General features: G+C 38.4%; 1 protein-coding gene across 6 annotated transcripts in view; it reads left to right on the plus strand.

Moving 5' to 3' along the window:
- CA3 (carbonic anhydrase 3) overlaps positions 1–21,930 on the plus strand; it is a 105,878-nt gene that overhangs the window by 46,614 nt on the left and 37,334 nt on the right. For 5 of the 6 annotated variants that reach the window (XM_089335491.1, XM_089335486.1, XM_089335489.1 and 2 more), the window contains one exon: positions 13,744–13,846. In XM_089335491.1, the coding sequence (XP_089191617.1) occupies positions 13,744–13,846 (103 nt within the window). Of the gene's footprint in view, positions 1–1,124; positions 1,189–13,743; positions 13,847–21,930 lie in introns of those variants that run through there. The other variant, XM_089335487.1, reaches the window with a different exon arrangement.

The following is a 21,930-nucleotide window of genomic DNA, read 5'->3' on the forward strand; positions in this document are numbered from 1 at the left end:
ATAAAAGTTTCCTCTCCCTGAAGTGATATGCATTAGCAGACTGTGTAAAAATGGTACTTTAGACAGACTGCAAATGTCTGAAGTAAAAGACTATTATTAGGAGAGATCTCTGTGTAGGTGTTGGTTAACCAGGTAAAGTCTTGAGAAAGCAAAGGCAATCCCATAGTTGAGAGGAAAAGAATGATTTGGAAAATGGCTGGTAAAATGCTGAAAGGCAGATGTTATTGTCATGTTTATTCCTTCAATGATTTATCAAGTTTCTATTATGTAACCATGTACCAAATGAGGTTCAGAGTTCATACTCCGTCTAAGATGACAGAGGTAGAAAAGCTGGAGCTAGGATTCAAGACAAGGTCTTCTGACTTTCCAGATACCATGTTCTTTCCTTCTATGAATGCTGGTGAAGGAGTTCTTGAATGAGATAGAAAATTGGACCAGATAGCTGACAGGCTTTGAGACTGTGTTCCATGAATAGCATTGCTCAAGTGCTTTGATTTGGTAAATAAGGCTTTGATGGCTTCTGGCACTCTCGGAGTGCTCACCCATGACATCTGTCTGTAGACACTTAAAAATGGAGCAGTTGTTCTTAAAAGTTTCTGAAATAACTGAGCAGTGAGTGTCAACTTCAAACACTCACAGAGAATGTTTTAATATCCTATTCTTATGTAAATGCCAGGACCAGGCTGGATGAAGGTCACTGGTCAGGACACAGGCTTGACATAGAGGATTTGACCTGGGCAATATTTGAACTCCATGGACAACTACACTTGTTAGGGGTAATGGCAATTGTGATGGTCTGGAATTGAGGCAGACATTCAAAGGAAGGAACAAGATCTTAGGCTGAGACTCCAGGAGTCAGAAATGTTATGAAAATATAGTTTTAAATTTACTTTGAGCCACAGATTGCAATCTCTTTTGTGAGAAATCAGATTGCTGTTTAATTTAACACCAAAAATGACTCATTCTAATAAACTCTCTATATTTTTAGTCATTTACATGTTTATTTATTAAAGGCAAAGAATATACCCAACAATATCCATCTTTATATGTTTATTGCATTTTAGAATACTGATATATTCTGAAAGAATATGTATGTACTCAAAGAAGCTTCTTCACACTTCTTCAAAGTTTTAACAGGAATGGATCAGCATGGTCAATATTTTTCAGAGGATGTAATATTCTTTCAAGGTAATAAAACAATGATTGACCCAATGGTCAAAAGGAAAGGGAACAATGAAAGATTTCACTTGAGGTAGCAGCTGTGAGAGAGCAAAGCTTGGCACATGAGTCCTTCTTTAGGAGGGCTACTGATAGAAATTTCTATAGTCTTTGAAACATGATGCTTAGAGAAGAGCCAGAACCTCTATTAAATCAAATGCAAAGAAAGGAAAGTTTATTAGGGAAGTGTGATGTGTTTTCTCCTACACATGCCAGGAACTCTCCTAACTCATAACACTACTTCCATCATTCCACGGCACTCCATTAGAAGACATTTTAATCATTATAATAAGATTTTTACTGCCAGATCCATTCTGTAAATGAAAAATATAATCCATAAATAGCTGGAAAGCAGTCATGTTGATTTCAAGCTCCTTTCTTTTAAAAATATCTTTTTTTGTGGTCAGTTAGCACTGTTTGAACTAATCAACTCTTTTATTCTCTAGAACCTGTTTTCATTATAGATGTGGGCAAAATCATAAAATTCATAAAAATAAGTAGGATAGAATTTTTTCTACCTCCTCAGCAAGGGAAGAGTAGGTGTTGGAAAGAAAGTAATGGGGATGTTTGAGAAACGTTTCCTTCATTTGAACTAAGTACCCATGCATTACACAAAATGCCAGACAGAGGAACTAATCAAAAGGCTATTGGGACACCTTAGATATTGGGACCAACTCTAGGTTTATTCTTGTGCTTTCATGACACCAGGGCTTTGATGCATTTAGAACAGCCTCTTCCTCAATAAACACTGACAAATTAGATAGTCCCATAACTCCATGTATGGTGTATAGTACACTCTATAAATGTGAATGTAATGTTTGCTAAGAAAAGTGCAATTTATTGCACATTGTTCCAGCAAATGATTACTTTTATAATTGTTAAAACTTGAATTGGATTAGTATCTTATTTTCATGTGCAAATGAAGCCTTATGAAATAAACAAATATGACCAAGAAAGTAACAAGGTGACTGTGTTTGTGAGTCAGTGATGTTCTTGATGCTTTGTGTTGCCCTGTTGGACCCATGAAATAGTAATGAACATTTGTTCTGAATTAAAAAAAAAATTCCTTTTTGCAAAGCTATTTCCTCATTCTCTATGCATCTCTTAACCACTCGTCAAAACCCAGGTAGAACAAGAGAAGAAAGAAAACCCAGAAAATTTGCAAACTCCATGTTCAGCTTTTAATTTAGAATTGCTTAAAAATATCTGGGAGATTATTTATCCCACATTTTTAATAATCATAATCCTTCATATGTGAGTTACCATTGAAAAATATTCACTCTTTGGTATGATTTTCTGAATTAGTCCTGAAGTAAAAGTGTCACTAAACTTAAGCATTATTCTTCTATAAATAAAAAGAAATTACTCATAAGTCTCAGAGGGTAGGAAGAGGTGAGAGCTGATTACTCTAAATCATCATTGTGAAAATTGCCAAAGCTGCAAATGTATGTACAATTGATCTTACTCTTGTGTTCCATGACTATAGAATTCAGATGAAGCTCTGATAACAGATTTTAACCTACAATTTGCAAGTCTCTCAGGATTTGGGACTCTCAAGGTAGGGTTTAGGTGACAGTTTTATCTTCAGACTAGTGACCCCACTTGAAATTTAAGTCTGGCTTCAGGCTATATTTAATACCCAGTATCAGATCATCATCATTAGCTACCTCTGACCATCTTGCCTTTTATGAAATATGATCACATTTTTATATAACAGTGTTTGCTTCTACAAAAGGAAAGGTCAAAAAGATTCCATCATGTGCTTTAGAGGATAAATGGTGAATTAAAGCAATCTAAAATGAATAATGTAGAAAAAAAGTCCCTCTTCTATAGCGACAATTTTACATTATTAGTTACTTTATTCAGTATCATGTGCTCATAATATGTTGACAAGTATTAATTATTAGAAGCCCTGAAGTCAGAGGCTCCACAGTGAACCAGTCAGTTGTGGTTGTAGACCATTCACAAAGATCCCAGTCTCCCAGAATGAGTTTGCTTATTTGTGAAAGAGGAGTTATAAATATCAACTGCATCGGGTGTTTATGAGGCTTGAAGATGGTAATGGTTTTAGGTATTATCACAGTGTCTATAATCCAGCAAGTTCTAAATAGGCTGTTGTTGCCATTATTTTTTAAGACTATAGAGACTGTGTACATTTGTATGCATGTCCTTTGTGTTAAATTGCTTTTTCTAGAATGTTTGATTAAGAATGTCATTTGTCCACAAATAACAACAATTTTGAGGGTGGATTCCATTTAGATTCAAAAAACCCTGCTAATTTTTGTTTTGTTTGTAAATATAGTGACTTTTCACAAAATCCTTTGCTTACCTTCAACAAAATCTTCTGAATTCTAATATACTGTATATTAATGGGACACTGTATAATTCTAGTTTAAATAATTTACAAGGACTGTAATTTTTTTTTGACAGGCAGAGTGGACAGTGAGAGAGAGACAGAGAGAAAGGTCTTCCTTTGCCATTAGTTCACCCTCCAATGGCCGCCGCGGCCGGCGCGCTGCGGCCAGTGCACTGTGCTGATCGGATGGCAGGAGCCAGGTGCTTCTGGTCTCCCATGGGGTGCAGGGCCCAAGGACTTGGGCCATCCTCCACTGCACTCCCTGGCCACAGCAGAGAGCTGGCCTGGAAGAGGGGCAACCGGGACAGAATCCGGCGCCCTGACCGGGACTAGAACCCTGTGTGCCGGGTGTCGCAAGGCAGAGGATTAGCTTAGTGAGCTGCGGCGCTGGCCTGTAATTTTAACTATTATACACACATTATACAACATCTATGTAAATTTTCTATGCTTTCTTTTTCTGTTCACATTTATTAATTTTAATTGGCAAACTATTTTGTATATTTATTGGGTATAAGTGATGTTTTGATCCACATATACATTATAGAAAAATTCAATCAAGCTAATTAACATATAAATCACCTCACCAATTACCTTTTCTGTTGAGAAAGTTAAAAATATATTCTTTTAGCAATTTTGAAATACACAATACATTATTATTAGCTGTAGTCACCATGTTGTGTAATAGATCACTAAAGTTTATTCCCCCACTCTAATGAAAACTTTGGACCCTTTGATCATTGTCTTCTATTTCTCTGTCCCTGCCCCTCTCTCCTAGCTCTTCCTATTCACCTCTGTATTCTGTATTTCTAAGGGATCAACTTATAAAAATTACACATATAGTGAGATCATGCGGCATTTGAATTACTGTACCTGGCTTATTTCATTTAGGATAATGCCCTCAAGTGGCAGAATTTCCTTTTTACTTTATTAAGCAAGTATAGTATTCTATACTGTATATATGCCACATTTTATTGAGCTATTCACCTGCTGATAGACACTTAGGTTGCTTCCATATCTTGGCCACAGTGGGTAATGCTGCAATGAACATGAGAGCACAGGTATCTCTGACATTGTGATTTTGATTCCTTTGGCTGTATACCCAGTTGTGGGATTGCCTGACCATATGGTAATTCTATTTTTAGATTTTTGAGGAACCTTCATACCACTTTCCAATATAGCTGTACTAGTTTATACTACAACCATTGATGTATGGGTTCCTTTTTCTCACATCCTCACCAACACTTATCATTCATCATTTTGATAAGCTTCTTAACAGGTGTGAAGTTTTTATTTGCATTTCCCTGATTATTAGATATGTTGAGCTTTTTGAAATATATTTTTTAGCCATTCATATCTCTTCTTTTGAGAATTGTCTGTTCAAGTCCTTTGCCAAATTTTTTAATTGGGTTATTTGTTTTCTTGCCATTGAACGTAGGCATATATGAACACATTGCTATCTGAGATACATCTAGGTAAGAAACTAGCACCTCAGTTTATAACATCAATTCAAGGAATTATAGCATTATAGATTTTTCATTTAAAATGGCAACTATCTGTTGGATTTCTTCTTCCCTTATTCCTTCCCTCTCTTTTCTCCTTTATTGTGACACAGTACGTGGTTACCTTTCAATTCACCAAAGTATACTATTGGACGAATTTCCAAATTTTGTTTACAACATTTCAAAATTTATATTTGAGGACCTGAAAAACCTGATAAAATTTCTTAATTTCTCTAATATTCAGTCCTCTAAGTCCCTCTGTGATTGCCAAACTCCCAGAAAGTATCTCAAGAGTTATGAAGTTTAAATATAGATTGCATAATTAGGCCAGGAATGAATTCTAGCTCATTTCTGTCAAACTTTATGGCTATGTCTGCTCTTCCTAGAGAAACCAGAAACAGAAAGCATTCTTCTCCATTATCACAAAGGTAGTAATAAGGATAGCCACTCAGGAGTACTCAGGGGGAAAATAAGGAGTAGGGATAAAGTTTGGGTGTTGCAACAAATGTTTAATAAATGCTTGGCCAGTGAATATCTCTACGGTGTGTGCTCCCTGGATCTATTTCCTGATTTGTGATTATGATTTTTTTCACAGACCATCAATCTTCTTAACCTTCTGGCTGAGAGTGCCAATACTCAGAGGTTTAAGCTTGGTTCTAAAGTAGCTTGCAGAGCATGCTCAGATGTCTTGGCACAGGGACCGACTTTGTACTCTAGGAAGCCTTCTGTCCATGGTGTCAAAGAGGTTTAAGAAATCAGATTTGTAAAAGAGAAAAGGAAGCTGCCAGTATTGGAGAGGGCTCGGGGTCACTTACAGTCAGCTGCCAGAGCCTGTATAGGGCATTCAGTAATAGCACTGTGAAGGGAGGAGGGACAGAAAGATCATCTAACTACATAGACTTGTGTCCATAAACAGCTGGCAGAACAGGCTCTTTTCTCTGCCCCGGGATTACAGAGACTTACGGTGAAGAAAAATGTCACTTCAGATCCCTCTACTATTAGCTGTTAAAGGATCCTTCAGAATGGATGCAATGTATAAATATGATAATGTTAGATAAATTATAATTCATAGTGCTTTATGAAAGGAAATTTTATGCACAGTGATTTATAATTTTCCTGAACTTTATATTTTGGATAATAAACACAACTATCAAGGAAATGTGTGATTCCATTAACCTAGTATAAATACATATATATATAGACACATATGTATATACACATGCACATATTGGAAAAGGTTATGAAAATGAGATAACTGAGATCAGGAAGGTAATTACAATGTACACCAGTGTTATATATTGAAATTATTGGGCAACTTGACCCTAAAGGATGCTAACTTTTGATGATTCCAGTCCCCAAAAGACAGATATCATATGTTTTCCCTGATCTGGGGTGCCTAATAGAGTATTTAAAATGTAATGGATAGGAGTGAAATTGACGTTTTGAGATTCTATGATTGTTTGCAGTCTTGTCTCTACTGTTGAGGGACAGTTTTCTTTTTCCTCATAGATTTGTTGAACTCTTCACTTAGTGTAGGGTTAATCTTATGAGTATAAAGTAAGTTGAAAGTAGATATTTGTAAAAATTAAGAGTGGGAATAGGACAGAGAGGAGGAAGAAGGGTGGGAGCATGGGCAGGAGGGAGGGTTGAGTGGGAAGAATCACTGTGTTCCTAAAACTGTATGTGTGAAATACATGAAATTTGTATACCTTAAATAAAATTAAGAAAAAAAGGTTAATGGTAGGAGAAAATATCTAGACATTTATAAGTAATATGAGCAATGTAAATGAACTTAAATTAATTCATTCATTTATTCAAAATATAGTTTTTGAGTTCCTATAACACTATAGGCATACATCTAGGTACATAGAGCCCTCACCTAAGAAAGTTTACAACTAGAGGAGAAAACATGCTGACATATGATAAAAGTGCAATGTGACTTCTGCTGTTGTAAAGACACACCTTTTTTTCAATGTAGGAGTTTCTATATCATTCTAGACTGGAGGAGGTAGCACCTGGATAAGTAAGTGAACAAATAAAAATAAGGAACCTCATCAGTGGGAAAAAATTGTAAAGGCATGAGACACGAGAAAGCATGTTGGGTATCATAGTTAGAATTTTTTTTTTATTTTTATAAGGAATAAAACCATTTCTAGTTAATGAGAAAAGTAACAAATTGAAAGAAAATTGTCTCCCCAAATCCTCAGGAAGCCTGAAGAACCAAGCACAGTATAGAGCTGAAACTAAGAGCGACTGGCTAGCTAGAGCCAAAGCTGATGGACCCTGGATGCCTCCAGTGCAGTCCTGCCATTACTGGCCTCATCCTGTTGCCGGTCACTATTACTTCCTGTTCAGAGACCATTGTCCCTTGACACTGGATTCCACCACTGACAGAGTCACAACAGATATAAATTTGGCATTATCCTTTCTTTGCTGATGTCATTCACTCCAGAAATAAAAAAACTATTCTAGGGCCAGATTGTGACATAGCTGGATAAGTCACTGACTGCAGTGTTGGCGTCCCATAAGGACACTGGTTCGAGTCCCTGCTGTCTGATTTCTCTCCAGCGCCCTCATAATGCGCCTGGGAGGACAGTGGAGAACTGTCCAAGTGCTTGGGCTCCTAAGCCCACATGGGAGACCCAGATGAATCTCCTGGTTCCTGGCTTTGGACTAGTCCAACTCTGGCTGTTGTGGCCATTTGGGGAGTGAGCCAGCAGATGGAAGACCTCTCTCTGTGTATCTCTCCTTCTCTGTCTGTAACTCTGCCTTTCAAATGAACAGAATAAATTAAAAGAGAGAGAGATAGAGACATAAAGCAAGAGAGAGAGAGAGAGAGAGAGAGAGAGAGAAATCCCTGCCCCCCTCCCCTTTTTTAAAGTCGCTCTCTCTGTAGCTCTGTCTCTATCATCTATAAGGATATATTCTTTTGGCTGAACTGAGGGTCTTCTGCTGCAGGGAGCTCAGAAAGGGAATAATAACCCCTTCCTCCTTATCTTTCAGAGTAAGAAGCAGAGCTCTACTTCCCATCAATCCTGGCATTCCTTCAAATAGGAAGGCTGTCTGGAATCTAATTATTAAGCAGTTGTTCCTCTGCTCTCTGTTTAGTGGTGCTGGGGCTGGGACTCTGCAACTACTTTTCTTCCTTGCCAGTTGGACCACTATCAGATTCTACTAATAGGAGACACCAGCAGAAGAATAGAGGTTGGAGAAGGAAAAAGGGACCTGTTTCTCCCTCTATTGCTACATGTTCCTGCCAGGAATCTAACTTTAAAGTGGGATGCAAACATCTCAACACTACCTAGCTAAATGACTTCTCCATTCCTGATTCCAGCTTCCTGCCAATGCAAACCCTTGGAAGTAATGATGATAGCTCAAGTAACTGAGTTCCTGCTACCCATTTGAGAGACCTGTATTGTTTCTAACTCCTGGCTTCAGGCATTTGAAGAGTGGACCAGCAGATGTAATCTCTTCCACTTTCTCCCTCCATTTAATTGTCTCTGAGATAAATAAAAATTATGTAAATAACTTTAAAATGAAAGAAAAAATATAGAAAAAATATGGTTAGGATTGAAATTGAGAGTTCATATGAATGCATTATGTTTAGTTAGAGGAGAAAGATGTGTGTGTGTGTGTGTGTGTGTGTGACTGTGTATATGTAGACAAAAAAAGGAAATTGTGCAAGAAATTTTGTATCTTGGAGGTATCAAATAGTCCAAGAAGTTTAAGCCTGTAGATTCATTTTCTCTGAAAATCACGGTGGTAGATGGATGGTTGGCAAAGTATGGGGCTTAGATGACTGTTGTGAAGAGCAAAAAAAGATACTAACGATAATAGAAGAGGATTTTCATAGACTTACTAGAGCATGATTAAATTCTTTTATGTGAGTGCCAAATTAGTATTTGGGAAAGAATAATGTCAACCAGTTGGAAGACATTTTTGGAGTTTCCTATAAAACTAAACCTACCATATAATCCAGCAGTTTGGGTCCTTGTAATAAACTTAAATGAATGGAAAACATGTCAACACAAAAACCTGCATGTGGAGGTTTACAGCAGTTTTACTATGACTGCCAAAACTTGGAAGTAACTGTGATGTCCCTTTAGTTAGTGAATAGATTAAAAAAAAAAAAAAGACTGTAGTACTGTGGGGAGCAACTCGGACTAGACTAAGTTACTGGAATTAAGACTTATTCTATGCATCTGTTCTCCCACAATATGGCGCTGAGAAGGGAGAAACAGCTTCTACGCAGCTGCCTCCAGTTCAACCAATAAACTGTAGGACCTACTCCTGATTGGAGGAGAGCAGCGTACTCGGCGTGTGGGTAGCAGAGTTGGGATTGGTGGAAGAGGACTATAAAGGAGGAGAGAGACAACATGCACCAGGAACATCTAAGAGGAACATCTGAGGGAACACCTGTGCAGCCCCCGAGAGAGCCGGCCGGCAGTGTGCCGCTCCCCCGCGGAAGTGGGGAAAAGTGGCAGGGGGAACTGCCCTTCCACGGAGGTGGAAGGGACAGTAGCCAACCCGGGAAGAACCAGCAGCAAACCCGGGGATGGCCGAGCAGACGAAAGAACAACGCAGGGTCATGTGTCGTTCCTCCTTGAAGAGGGGGAGCGACATAGTACATGAAGACAATGCACTATTATTCACCACTAAAAGAAATGAGCTCAGAAGCTGTGAAAAGACACAGAGGAAGCCCTAATGCAGGCTACAAAGTGGAAGAATCCCATCTAAAGCAGTGGCGTACTAATTATTCCAACTTTATGATACTCTGCAAAAGGCAGAACTATAAAAAAGATCAGGGTTTATAGTGAATAAGTGGAGCACAGAGAATTTTTAGGGCAGTGAAACTGCTCTGTGTGACCCAACATGGATCACATGATACGGTGGTCACATGCTGTATATTTGTCAAAATCCATAGAGTGTGTAACACTGAGTGTGAACTGTAATGTGAACTATGGATTTTGGATGAAAATGATGTGGTAGTGTAGATTCATTGATCATAACAGATGTACCACTCTGTGCAAGAGGTTGATAGCAGGAGAGTTGTGCATGTGTGTTGGTAGAGGTACATGAGAAATCTATTTTCTGCTCAATTTTCCTGTGAAATTTAAACTTCTCTAAATAACGAAGTCTATGTTAAAAAAACTATCAATCAATTTTTCCCCCCCACAGGTAGAGTTATAGACAGTGAGAGAGAGAGAGAGAGAGAGAGAGAGAGAGAGAAAGGTCTTCCTTCCATTGGTTCACCCCCCAGATGGCCGCCATGGCTGGAGCTATGCTGATCCGAAGCTAGGAGCCAGGTGCTTCTTCCTGGTCTCCCATGAGGGTACAGGAGCCCAAGCACCTGGGCCATCCTCCACTGCCCTCCCGGACCACAGCACAGAGCTGGACTAGAAGAGGAGCAACTGGGACTAGAACCCAGTGTCCATATGGGATGCTCGCGCCGTAGGCGGAGGATTAACCAAGTGAGCCACAGTGCCGGCCCTATATCAATAAAAATCTTAAAATTTTGCTAAACTCTGTTCTTGAAGCAGAGACAAAGATAATGAAGGCTCCAGAAAAAGTGTAAATACCATTCTTCAATCTCAGACTGACACAGCATTCTCTGTGAAAGGAGTAAAACAGTTCATCTCAGGGATGACCATGGCCTTTGGGGAGACCTCTGTAGAAGGCCTTAGTCAAATGTGAAATAGTCAGGCCAAACAGGTCCTTTCTCTCAGCACATGAATTTAGAAATGTGAAAAATCAGTACTGAACACTGGAGCAGAAATTGATTTCCAGAACTTGATTGGCCACGCTGAGAGATGATGAGTCATGAGCAGTTTAATTAAGGTGTAAACAGACACACTGGGGAAGGAAAACGAAAGTGAGTAATGGTACATAGCCCCAGGGAGGGTAGAGTGGAAGTAAGTTAATGACAGAAACGTGGAGACCTTTGCTGAAGGCACAATTCACATGCATTTTTACCTTTCCATTCTGCTGGATAAGGCTGTCTGTTGTTCCTGTCTTGAATTTATTCAAATAAGGTCCTGTCAGACTTAATCCTAGTATCCTTAGAGTTATCCTCCATCACTTGAGCTGTCTAGATGGAGTCTCAATTCCACACATGCAAAAGAATCCAAATACCATGGTTGCTACAAAAAGTAGAGAACACATTGCAATACTGGAACAAATTCGAACCATTTTGTGAATTTATCATCTCTCCTGGTCAGAAAATGTATTTTGAGAGGAGTGTATATAATGATCAAACATTTTTGCCAAGACAGAATTACTTTAACTCTTTTCTACTTCATCTCCTCTTTCTTAAATATATGAATTCCAATAAGAATATAACTTAGTTGAAGAATAAAGCAAGAATTTGAGAAATCAGACCATTTTATGGTTGCTAAACTCACAAATCTTTATGATGACCTTAACATATATGTTTTATAGGTGGTTTAATTATTTCATTATAGCATGAATGAATCTTCTTAATGTTTATTTTTTTTATTTGCATCTACTTGAAAGAAAGGAAGTGCAAGAGTACAAGGCCAAGAGAGATTAATCTTCCATCTCCCGGTTCATTCTTCAAGTGCCCAAAACAGCTAACAGCCAGGGCTGAGTCAGACAGAGCTAGGTGCCAAAAACTCCATCGAGGTCTTCCACATGGATGACAGGGATCCAAACACTTGAGTCATCATCTGCTGCCTCCCAGGGTACAACAGGAACCTGGATATGAAGTGCAGTTGCCAGAACTTGAACCAGCACTCAATCAGTAACTCACTACCCTGGGGCAAACTTTCAATAAAACATAAGCCATGAGTTGTTTTTCTAGTAGTGATTCTTTGTGGTTGCCAAATTATCCACATGCTCTTATTGCTTGTGTTTTATCTCCTGAATGCAAGCAGTGTCTGTTTAGGGATCCAGCCTGACTTGACAACATTCAACTTGATTGTAACTACCATCTTGTTCTTTTGGTGATCCTGACTATCATCCCAAATCCTATGGGATAGGCAAAGTTCTTAAGATAACCTACCACTCCTATATGTTGACTGGAATGTTGTATAAATGTTAGGATTTCTCTAAAAATACAGGCACATTCTGGTTGGCCATGGGATAACTTTTTCTGCCTTAGGGTGTGTTGATCCTTCATCCTGTGGCCACCCAATAAATCCCTAATAAGTGGCACCTGGATTTAACTGCATCTTCCTTTGGTATCACAGCACTTTCTGCCTTGGGTGGCCAATTCTCATATACTGGGTTTTCCCCAAGCAGCCTAACACATAAATGGCAATCATTCTCTCTTGTATTGTGGTATATTTCTCTATCTTTATTTTTATGAATGTAGTTTCATTGATAAGAAATAGACTCATAGTGAGTTGAAAATTAAAACAGGCATGCATCTAAAATGTGTGCAGTACTTGTCCTAGGTCCTGGCTGCTCCAAAATGAATGGCATGGTTTCTCTTTTCAAAGAAATTACAGTCCAGTAGAAGAGAGCAAAGTGTAAAAAATTCAATATAATGTGACAACTATTATAATGTAGATGGATGCCAAGTGCTAAGCAGCACAGGGGGAAAAGGAGAAACATTGAGGTGTGAAAGACAAAGATGAGGAAAGGAGATACTTTAATTCACCACACTATTGCTGGGTTTTGCCTGGGGAATTCAAGTTGCAAGGTCTTGAAATGTAAGTAGGATTATCCCTGGGGAACCTGGGTGACATATTAATGGCTGCAAACTGAATTGAGTCTCATTCCAAGCAACAAAAATAGCTTCTTTAAAACCAGTGAAGGGGTGAAAATGTCTATATTCAGGAACCGTAAGAAGTTTGGTTTGTGTGTCCCTTACATTTTCTCACAAACAGCTACGTAACAAAACAGCCCAAATCCATTAGCTTATTAATAACGAATTTTTGCTTCTCCTGGGAATGCTGTATCTATCTTTTGATTTGGCTGCATTCTGTTGATTTAAGCTGGATTCACTTGGCTGGGAACTGGCTGGTTTTAAATGGCCCGGGCTGGGAAGACTTAACTCTGCTCTATGTCAACTTTCCTCTTCCACTAGGCTGGCCTGGGCTTGTTTTCATGGTAGATGCAAGGTTCTCATAGATAGCTAAAGCACACAAAGCCAGACTTGTAACAAGCACAGCACCGTGGTCTGTAAGGCAAAGCAAATCACTAGGCAAGGGCAGAAGCAGAGTGGGAACTAAAGCAGCAGATGCTATATAGGCACACTGCAATGTATGGAGGGACGGGGAATTAGGGTCATTTCGGCTAACTCCATGTTACTATGTAGGGATGAAAGGAGCATGTGGCAGAGTGGTGCAATATGAGTCTGGGAAGTTATATAGGACCCAAGGCTTTGCTAATGGAGATGAGAAACATGGACTGAAAGAAAGGCTTGAAAGAATGAAAAGCAGAGCAGTGGAAGAATCAGTTTCTCACTTTAGGAAAATAACTTTGGCAGCCACAGAGAGGATGGGTTGGAGGGATCCAACCTTTTCCTTGTAAACAAATATCTGATATGGAACTCTGCATAGTTATCTATTTATTTATATCCCACTTCATTCCAAAAAAGACATGATGCCACAACTCTTCCATAGTTACTATCAAAAATATATGAATTTATGCCCTGTCTACTTTTAAAAAGAATCTGAAGCAGCTCTATTTGAATTCTGTCCAAAGGCCATCTTGGAAGTATGTCGGTGTCTGACTTAACAGAGCTACCAGCAAATGAAGTACCAGAGCTTCTAGCCAAAGAATATTCCTGGAGGCGAAATAAACAGAGGTGAATTTGGCTGTTTGAAAACACATGTAAGCTCTTTATTTAGAACTCTGATTCCATGGTGGCTGAAGAGAAAGAAAGGTATGGCAAGCAGGGTGAGTTCAAAACGAATATCTACCATTCCAATCATCTTAGAAAACGCTGCAACAACTTCTGCTTAGCAAACACAAAAATAGGCTGGTAAAACTGAGCGCCTGCCTGCAGCAAAAAGCTGATAACCAAGAAGGCCTTGTAGAGATTAAACAAGTAACTGGCAAAGCTGAGGTTGCTTTTCAGCCGGTTGTTAAAGTTGGAACACATTTGAAATGGTCTACTTCGCTTTCACTCTTACATCTGCATATGAAAGCAAAGTAGAAGTGAGCCTTAGCAACGCTTTCAGATTTTCATGGGAAATTCTTTCTTGGATCTATTTTTTTTAACCAAAACGAAAATTCATTTCTATAACTTCAACATTAGTCAATGTAGCAAATGCTATCGTTTCAGGGTTAAGAACCTTTCTGCTACCCTTACATTAACCTTACATACTGAACTGAAGATGCATTGTGTAGATGTTTCAGAGATTACATGTAAAATAAGCTTTTTGTTCTTGAGTTGCTCACTGATATGCACAGAAGAAGGCAAATAGCCACAGATCTCACTAAGTGCCCATACCTAATTATGAACAAAGCGCTGTGAAACCATAGCTGAGAGCAAAAGCCTCAGTTTTTCTATAATACTGCCTTTTGTCTCAGGTTTCATAATCATAGGAAAAAAGGTAACATAGGAACAAGTGTTCTCACTTGCAGTGTACTAATATGTCCAAAAGTTCATTTAATTGTGGACATCTGATACTCAGACAACAGGCAAATTCTGGCTGGTACTAAAACATAGACTTCTTTCATCTGAAGGGATACCAGAAAGCTTGTACCATGACATGGCATGTACATGTAGCTTAGATGTTGGTCTTTCATGTTTACAAAGATGATACCAACAGCTAGAGCAACATCAGCCCTCCACTTGCTGGTGCACCCCCGCCCCAAGGTAGATGCCAGTTATCCCCATTAAGTTACTCATAACAGCTCCCTCAAGAGTTCAAGTTTAAATGATAAATTGTATGATCATTATTCTAATAGTAGCAGCAAACCATCAAAAAAGCATAAGCTACGGGTTGTTTTTCCAGTAGTGATTCTTTGTGGGTGCCAAATTATCCACACTCTCTTACATAATGTCTGAGCGTCTTTGATCAGGGATGTGAACTTACATAGTGCCTGGCCCATGGTTAAGAGTGTTTGTGATACTGCAACCAGTTTTCTTAGAGCAGAGCTGAATACTCTGTGTAGAGATCATGACCATCGGGACCCATCAGTGCCCAGCACTATTCAAGAGGAAAGCTGGCTCCAGTGACAGCTTCATAGCTGCAACTTTGGCAAAGGGACAGAGATATACTCCCGTTAGTAAACTTTGCACCAGAATTCTAATTCACATGCCAACTGATTAACTTCAATAATGAATTTGTCATATTTACTGAAATATGCTGACTATACTTGTTATGCTTCCCAAATATTGCTGAAAATAAATGTTTCAAAGATAATTTTATAAAGTAATGAAACAAAACATTTTGTGCTTGTTTTTATGGGGAGTAGGGTATTTTGACCCCCTGTTCTTTTTTCCTGTCAAAAGTCATGCATTGATTTTTCATGAAGATTGATGATTCTTCAATTAACTATCCCTTGGATACTTTAAAAGCTATGGGTCACTCAATCATTCTTTGGCTAGTAAGTTTTTATGGTTTGAATTTCTATAATGACTGCCATTTGGAATGGGTTTGAGTTCTAGTATGACATGAACAACTAAAAAGAGAGATGAGGGCCTTAGACTCATACGAGTTACACAGAGCCCAGATTTGCCAGCCTACAGCTGTATGACTGGAGTAAGCATTTACCTTTTTAAACCTATTACATTATTTGTTAAATGAGGATATCAGGGTATAACTCATTATGTTGCTGTGAGAATCCTTACATATAGTAGGTGTTCAATAGATTTCTTTCTCTTTGCATGATACTAGAGAAAATATAACTTACAAGCTTTGAAATGCTCATGCTTATAAAACTCCATGCAATAAAAAATTCTTTGACTATAATACCTTAGTTCACAAAAATATCCTAGAGGAATGTCACCAATGGTTCTCCTGTATTCAGGTTTTGGAGACACTTGCTAATTCCAACAAAAGTGTGTATCTGAATGAAATTTTAAAAACTGGTAGGCTGCTTTACAATTGTGCACATACAATATTGGATTTCACATTTGTTGATTAGCTTTAACATTGTATTTTTAAATTAGCTGGAATTACTTTTTAAAAATTAAATCATACAAAACAGCAGGCTACCCCTGTGAGAGAATCATGGCCCATAAAATATAATCGAAACTGGCACCTTGTTCCGGAATATATTGCAGCATGTGAGGAAGATTTGGAAGGGTGAACTTGGAAAGCATATCCAAAAGGGGAAATTCTTCAGAGGACATATATCTATTATAAGGTTCTCATGATATAAGTCAAATGTTTTTTTTTAAAGTGTCACTTGGGGGAACAAGTATCTCTCGTGTTGTGAGAAAACATCCTCCATAGTAAGCCCAGTGGAAAGATATTTGATGAGGACTGGAAAGGAGACAAGTATGCATGGAAGTGTTAGAGGTGGAAGAGGCACACACAAGAAGCAGGGTGCTGTTTGACATGGGGTAGAAAAGCAGGTGCTGCATGTCAAAGGGAGACTTTGAAGAGGGAAACATAGAGTGACACCCATTCAAAAGGCGAACTGTGTCCTAAAAATATCTTCTAGTTATTTGTACAAATGTCATCATTCCAGGGAATCACATGGCCACTCTTTGTGAAATGATGTTCCCATATTTCTTCAATTCCTGTTTCCTTTTTCTTTTTCTTTTTTTTTTTTTTTTTTTTTTTTTTTTTTTTTTTTTTTTTTGACAGGCAGAGTGGACAGTGAGAGAGAGAGACAGAGAGAAAGGTCTTCCTTTGCCGTTGGTTCACCCTCCAATGGCCGCCGCTGCAGCCGGCGCACCGCGCTGATCCGATGGCAGGAGCCAGGATCCAGGTGCTTCTCCTGGTCTCCCATGGGGTGCAGGGCCCAAGCACTTGGGCCATTCTCCACTGCACTCCCTGGCCATAGCAGAGAGCTGGCCTGGAAGAGGGGCAACCGGGACAGAATCCGGCGCCCTGACCGGGACTAGAACCCGGTGTGCTGGCGCCGCAAGGTGGAGGATTAGCCTAGTGAGCCACGGCGCCGGCTCAATCCTGTTTCCTTTTTCTATGAAGCATTAATCACATATTAGTATGCCTTATCATTTACTTTTCAGTTCTGTTTGTGGCCTATCTCTCCTCACTGGAATGTAAGTTCCAAGAGGGCAAATATGTCCATTTTTCCTTTTGTTCACTTTTGTATCCCTGGCATATGAACATAAGGACGTTGTAAGTGGATAAATGAAAGAATATCTGTCTTAGGACGGAAAAAGTGATTTCTTCCAGGAAAAGGGAATAACGCATGTTAATTTGGTTCAAGAAAATTTACTGAGATTTGTGCTCACGGATGGATATTTTCTAAAACTGAAAAGCCTTATTTTAATATATTCCTAGAAAAAGCTTTCTTAGAGGGAATCTTTTGGTAAGCTGCTTTGGGGACAATTAGTAATTTTGTTTTTCTTTCACAGTGTAAATATTACTGATATAGCAGATCTTTCTCTACTTGATACAAAAATATGTCCCAGACATGAAAGAACCAAAAACTTGTATGATTTTAATCTTCAAGAGGGAATCCTATGAGAGGTCACAAATACTGGGAACAAGGTCAGATGGAGAAAGAGATACACACAAACACATGGTATGGAATGCCCCATGCTTTTGGCAAAGGTAGTTCCCATCTTTGTTACCACATCCTCCCCTCCGCAACAATATAAAGGACATAGTTATGAACACTGGTAAAATATTTATAAATTTTTTATGCCGAGCACAGGCATTCAGTTAAGGGCAGAGGCATACAAAACTAAGAGTTAGGTAGGAATGTTACATTCAGAGTGTAACATTCAGAATTATGTGGGAATGTAACATTCAGAAAAACACATCAAATAACATTAGCTATTGTGAATGACTTAGGTCAAAAGTAGTAGTAATCAACCATGTTTGTTTGTGATTTATACTAATCTAGGTATTTTTGAAAGGTTCTAACTACCTCTTAGAGATGATGGTGAAATTTCAAAGTAATAAAAGGCAATCAGCTTCTATTTTATGGCAATGGGGGCATGATCTCTAAATTGTAAAGGGTAGAACAAATGAAAGGATTATAAGAGAATACAATGAACAGGTGTATGCTAACAAACTAAATAACCTAGTTGTGATGGGCAAATTTCTAAAAGGCCACAAACTACCAAAACTAATTGAAAAGAAAAGAAAGTCAGCATAGTTTTTTATTTATCTACTTTTAAAGATTTATTTATGTATTTGAAAGGTAGAGTAACAGAGAGGAAGAGGCAGAGAGAAATCTTCCATCCACTGGTTCACTCCCCAAATGGTTGCAATAGCCAAAGCTGAGCCGATCCAAAGCCTGGAGTCTGGAGCTTCTTCCAGATCTCTCGTGTGGGTGCAGGGTCCCAAGTACTTTGGCCATCTATTGCTTTCCCAGTCCATAGCAGAGAGCCGGTTCGGGAGTGGAGCAGTTGGGCCATGAACCAGTGCCCATACGGGATGCCGGCACTGCAGCCATATGTCTTAATATGCTCGAGGTATGTGCCTGTATGCATTTAAGTTTTCTTCATTCAATGAACAGTTATTCAGGTTTTTAAAATATGTGGAAAGCAGAACTGATGGAATTTTATTGAAATTTTTAAATATAATTGTGGCTATTTTTATATTAGCCTTAGAAAAGTCAACAAATGGTAAGTTTTTAAAGATTAGCTTCAATATAGAATCTAAAACCATATTAATAAGTTTTTTTGCACTGTTACATTAAAATCCATGTTTTCTTGCACTTGGATTATTTACCCATATATCATTTTGTAATTTTCTTTGGTTATTTGGGAAATATTGATTCCCTGAGTTCCTAGTAAACTGAGTCCAATAATATAAAAATTATAAGCTGTAACTAAGTAGAATTTTTCTTAGAATGAATGGTTGTTTCAACATTTGAAAATCAATCAACATAACACACTATATTAATATACTAAAGGGTGAAAATAACATGATTATCTTAATTGATGCAGAAAATCATATATTAAAATCCACCACCCATTCATGTTAATAGCTTTCAACAAACTAGAAATAGAAAGAAACATTCCCCATCTTATTGAAGGCCTCTACAAAAACCCATAGCTAACTCACACTAATGGTAAAAGACTGAAGCTTTTCACCAAAATCAGGAACAGGGTAAGGATGTCCACTCTCGTCACTTCTATTCAACATTGTATTAATGATTAAGCTAGTACATGAGGCAAGTAAAGGAAAAAAAAGCATCCAAGTTGGAGAGAAAAAAGTAAAACTATTTCTATTTTAGATTACACATACCTTATGTATATGTCATATTTTAGATGACATATACCTTATGTATAGAAAATTAAAATTCTAGGGAAAACACAAAATAATAACTATTGGTGCTAACAACCTTGTTAAAGTCACAGGATACATGATGATTACATAAAAAGTTAACTATGTTTCTAAGCAATATCAATGAACAATCTGAAAGGAAATAAAATCACAATTCCATTTATAATAGCATCACTAAAATAAAATACAAATAAAGTCAATAAAAGTAGCTTAAGACTTCTATTTTGAAATTTCAATATATTGCTGAAGGAAACTAAAGAATGCCTAAATAAATAGATAGGCATCCCATGTTCATGGACTGAAAGACTCAATATTGGAGCCAGTGCTGTAGTGTGATGGGTTAAACTGCTGCCTGCAATGCTGGCATCCCATATGAGGGCCAATTTGAGTCCCACCTGCTCCACTTACAATCCAGCTCCCTGGTAATGTGCCTGGGAAAACAGCAGAATATGGGTCCCTGCACCCCTCTGAGAGACCTGGAAGAAGCTCCTGGTTCCTGGTTTTGGCCTGGCCCAGCGCCTGCTGTTGTGCCATTTGCAGAGTGAAACAGCAGATAATGTAAAATCTCTCTGCCTCCACCTTCCCTCCTGTAACTCTTCCTTTCAAATAAATAAAATAATCCTTTAAAAAAAGACTCAATATTAAGATGGCAATACACCCCAAATCAGTTCTACATAGTCAATGAAGTTCCTATCAAAATTTCAGAAGTCTTGTTTCATAAACAGACAAGAAAATTCTAAAATTCATATGGAAATGCAATAATAACCTGAACAGTCTTGAAAAAGAAGAACAAGATAAAAGACTCATGCTCATCAATGTCAAGCTTACTATACAGCTATAATGCTCAAAAAATGTGAACCGAAAAAGGACAGAAAATTAGAGCATTGAACATAATTGAAAGTTTAGAAATAAATCTTGCATTTATGATCAACTGATTTTCAACAAGGATGTCAAAAATATTCAATGGGGAAAGAATAGTCTTGTCAACCAATGGTGCTCAGGTAATTGGATATCCCTCTGCAAAAGTATTAAGTCGGCCCACTGTCTCACATCTTAAAAATTAGCTACAAATGTACCAACACATAAATTTAAGAGCAAAAGCTATAAAATTCATAGAATAAAATATAAGCATAAACTTTTATGACCTTGGATCAGGCCATAGTTTTCTTAGATATGACAACCAATCAAAAGCAAAAACAATGAAGATAAATAAATTAGATTATATAGTTAGATAATAAATTAGTTTTTTTTAAAACTTAAAAACTATTGTGGCTGGCGCCACAGCTCAGTAGGCTAATCCTCCTCCATGCAGCGCCGGCACACAGGGTTCTAGTCCTGGTCGGGGCACCGGATTCTGTCCCAGTTACCCCTCTTCCAGGCCAGCTCTCTGCTGTGGCCAGGGAGTACAGTGGAGGATGGCTCAAGTGCTTGGGCCCTGCACCCCATGGGAGACCAGGAGAAGCACCTGGCTCCTGCCTTCAGAAAGGTGCAGTGCGCCGGCTGCAGTGCGCCAGCCGCGGTGGCCATTGGAGGGTGAACCAATGGCAAAGGAAGACCTTTCTCTCTGTCTCTCTCACTGTCCACTCTGCCTGTCAAAAAAAAAAAAAAAAAAACTATTGTGCCTTAAAAAAACACCATCAAGAAATTCAAAGGACAACTCACAGGATGAAAGAAATATTTTCAAATTATGTATCTAATAATGGATTAGTAGCTAGAATATTTTTTAAAAATCCCCTTGTAACTCAACAACAAAAAAATTGAAAAATCAGCAAATACTTTGAATAGGTATTTCTTCAAACAAGTTATAGAAATAGTAAACACATGAAAATGTTCAACAGTAATAATCATTATGGAAATGGACATCAAAATATGAAGACATCACTATATACTAAGATGACTGTAATTAAAAATTAGAGAAATAGTAACTGTTGCATAGGATGTTGAGAAATTGAACTCTCTTATTTTGCTATTAAGAAGGTAAAAGTGCAACTTATTTGAAAATAACTTCTTGGGGTGGGCATTTGACAGAGAAGTTAAGATATCTGCATCCCATATGGGAGTGCCTGATTTTGAATCCTGCTCCCAGTTCTAGCTTCCTGCTAATGTGAACCCTGGGAGGCATGAGGTGATGGCTCAAAGAATTGGGTTTGTGTCACACATATGGGAGACTTGGGTTGAGTTCCTAGCTTCTGCCTTTGGCCTGACCCAGCCTCTTCCATTGAAGGCATTCGGGGAGTGAAACAGCAGGTGGGATCTCTCTCTCTCTCTCTCTCTCTTTCTCTCTTTCTCTCTCTTTCTGTATCTCCTCTCCCTCTCTCTCCTTCTCTGGCTCTCTGCCTCCCAAGTAACAATAAAACAAGGGAAAAAAATCCCTCAAAAAAAGTTAAATATAGTTACCATATGACTACTGATTCAACTGGTAATAATCCATTTTAAAGAGGAAATATAGGCCGGCGCCGCGGCTCACTAGGCTAATCCTCCGCCTTGCGGCGCCGGCACACCG

Source organism: Oryctolagus cuniculus, chromosome 6 (genome assembly GCF_051225735.1).
Source record: "Oryctolagus cuniculus isolate XC-2025 breed Fujian yellow rabbit chromosome 6, ASM5122573v1, whole genome shotgun sequence".
Taxonomy (NCBI): domain Eukaryota; kingdom Metazoa; phylum Chordata; class Mammalia; order Lagomorpha; family Leporidae; genus Oryctolagus; species Oryctolagus cuniculus.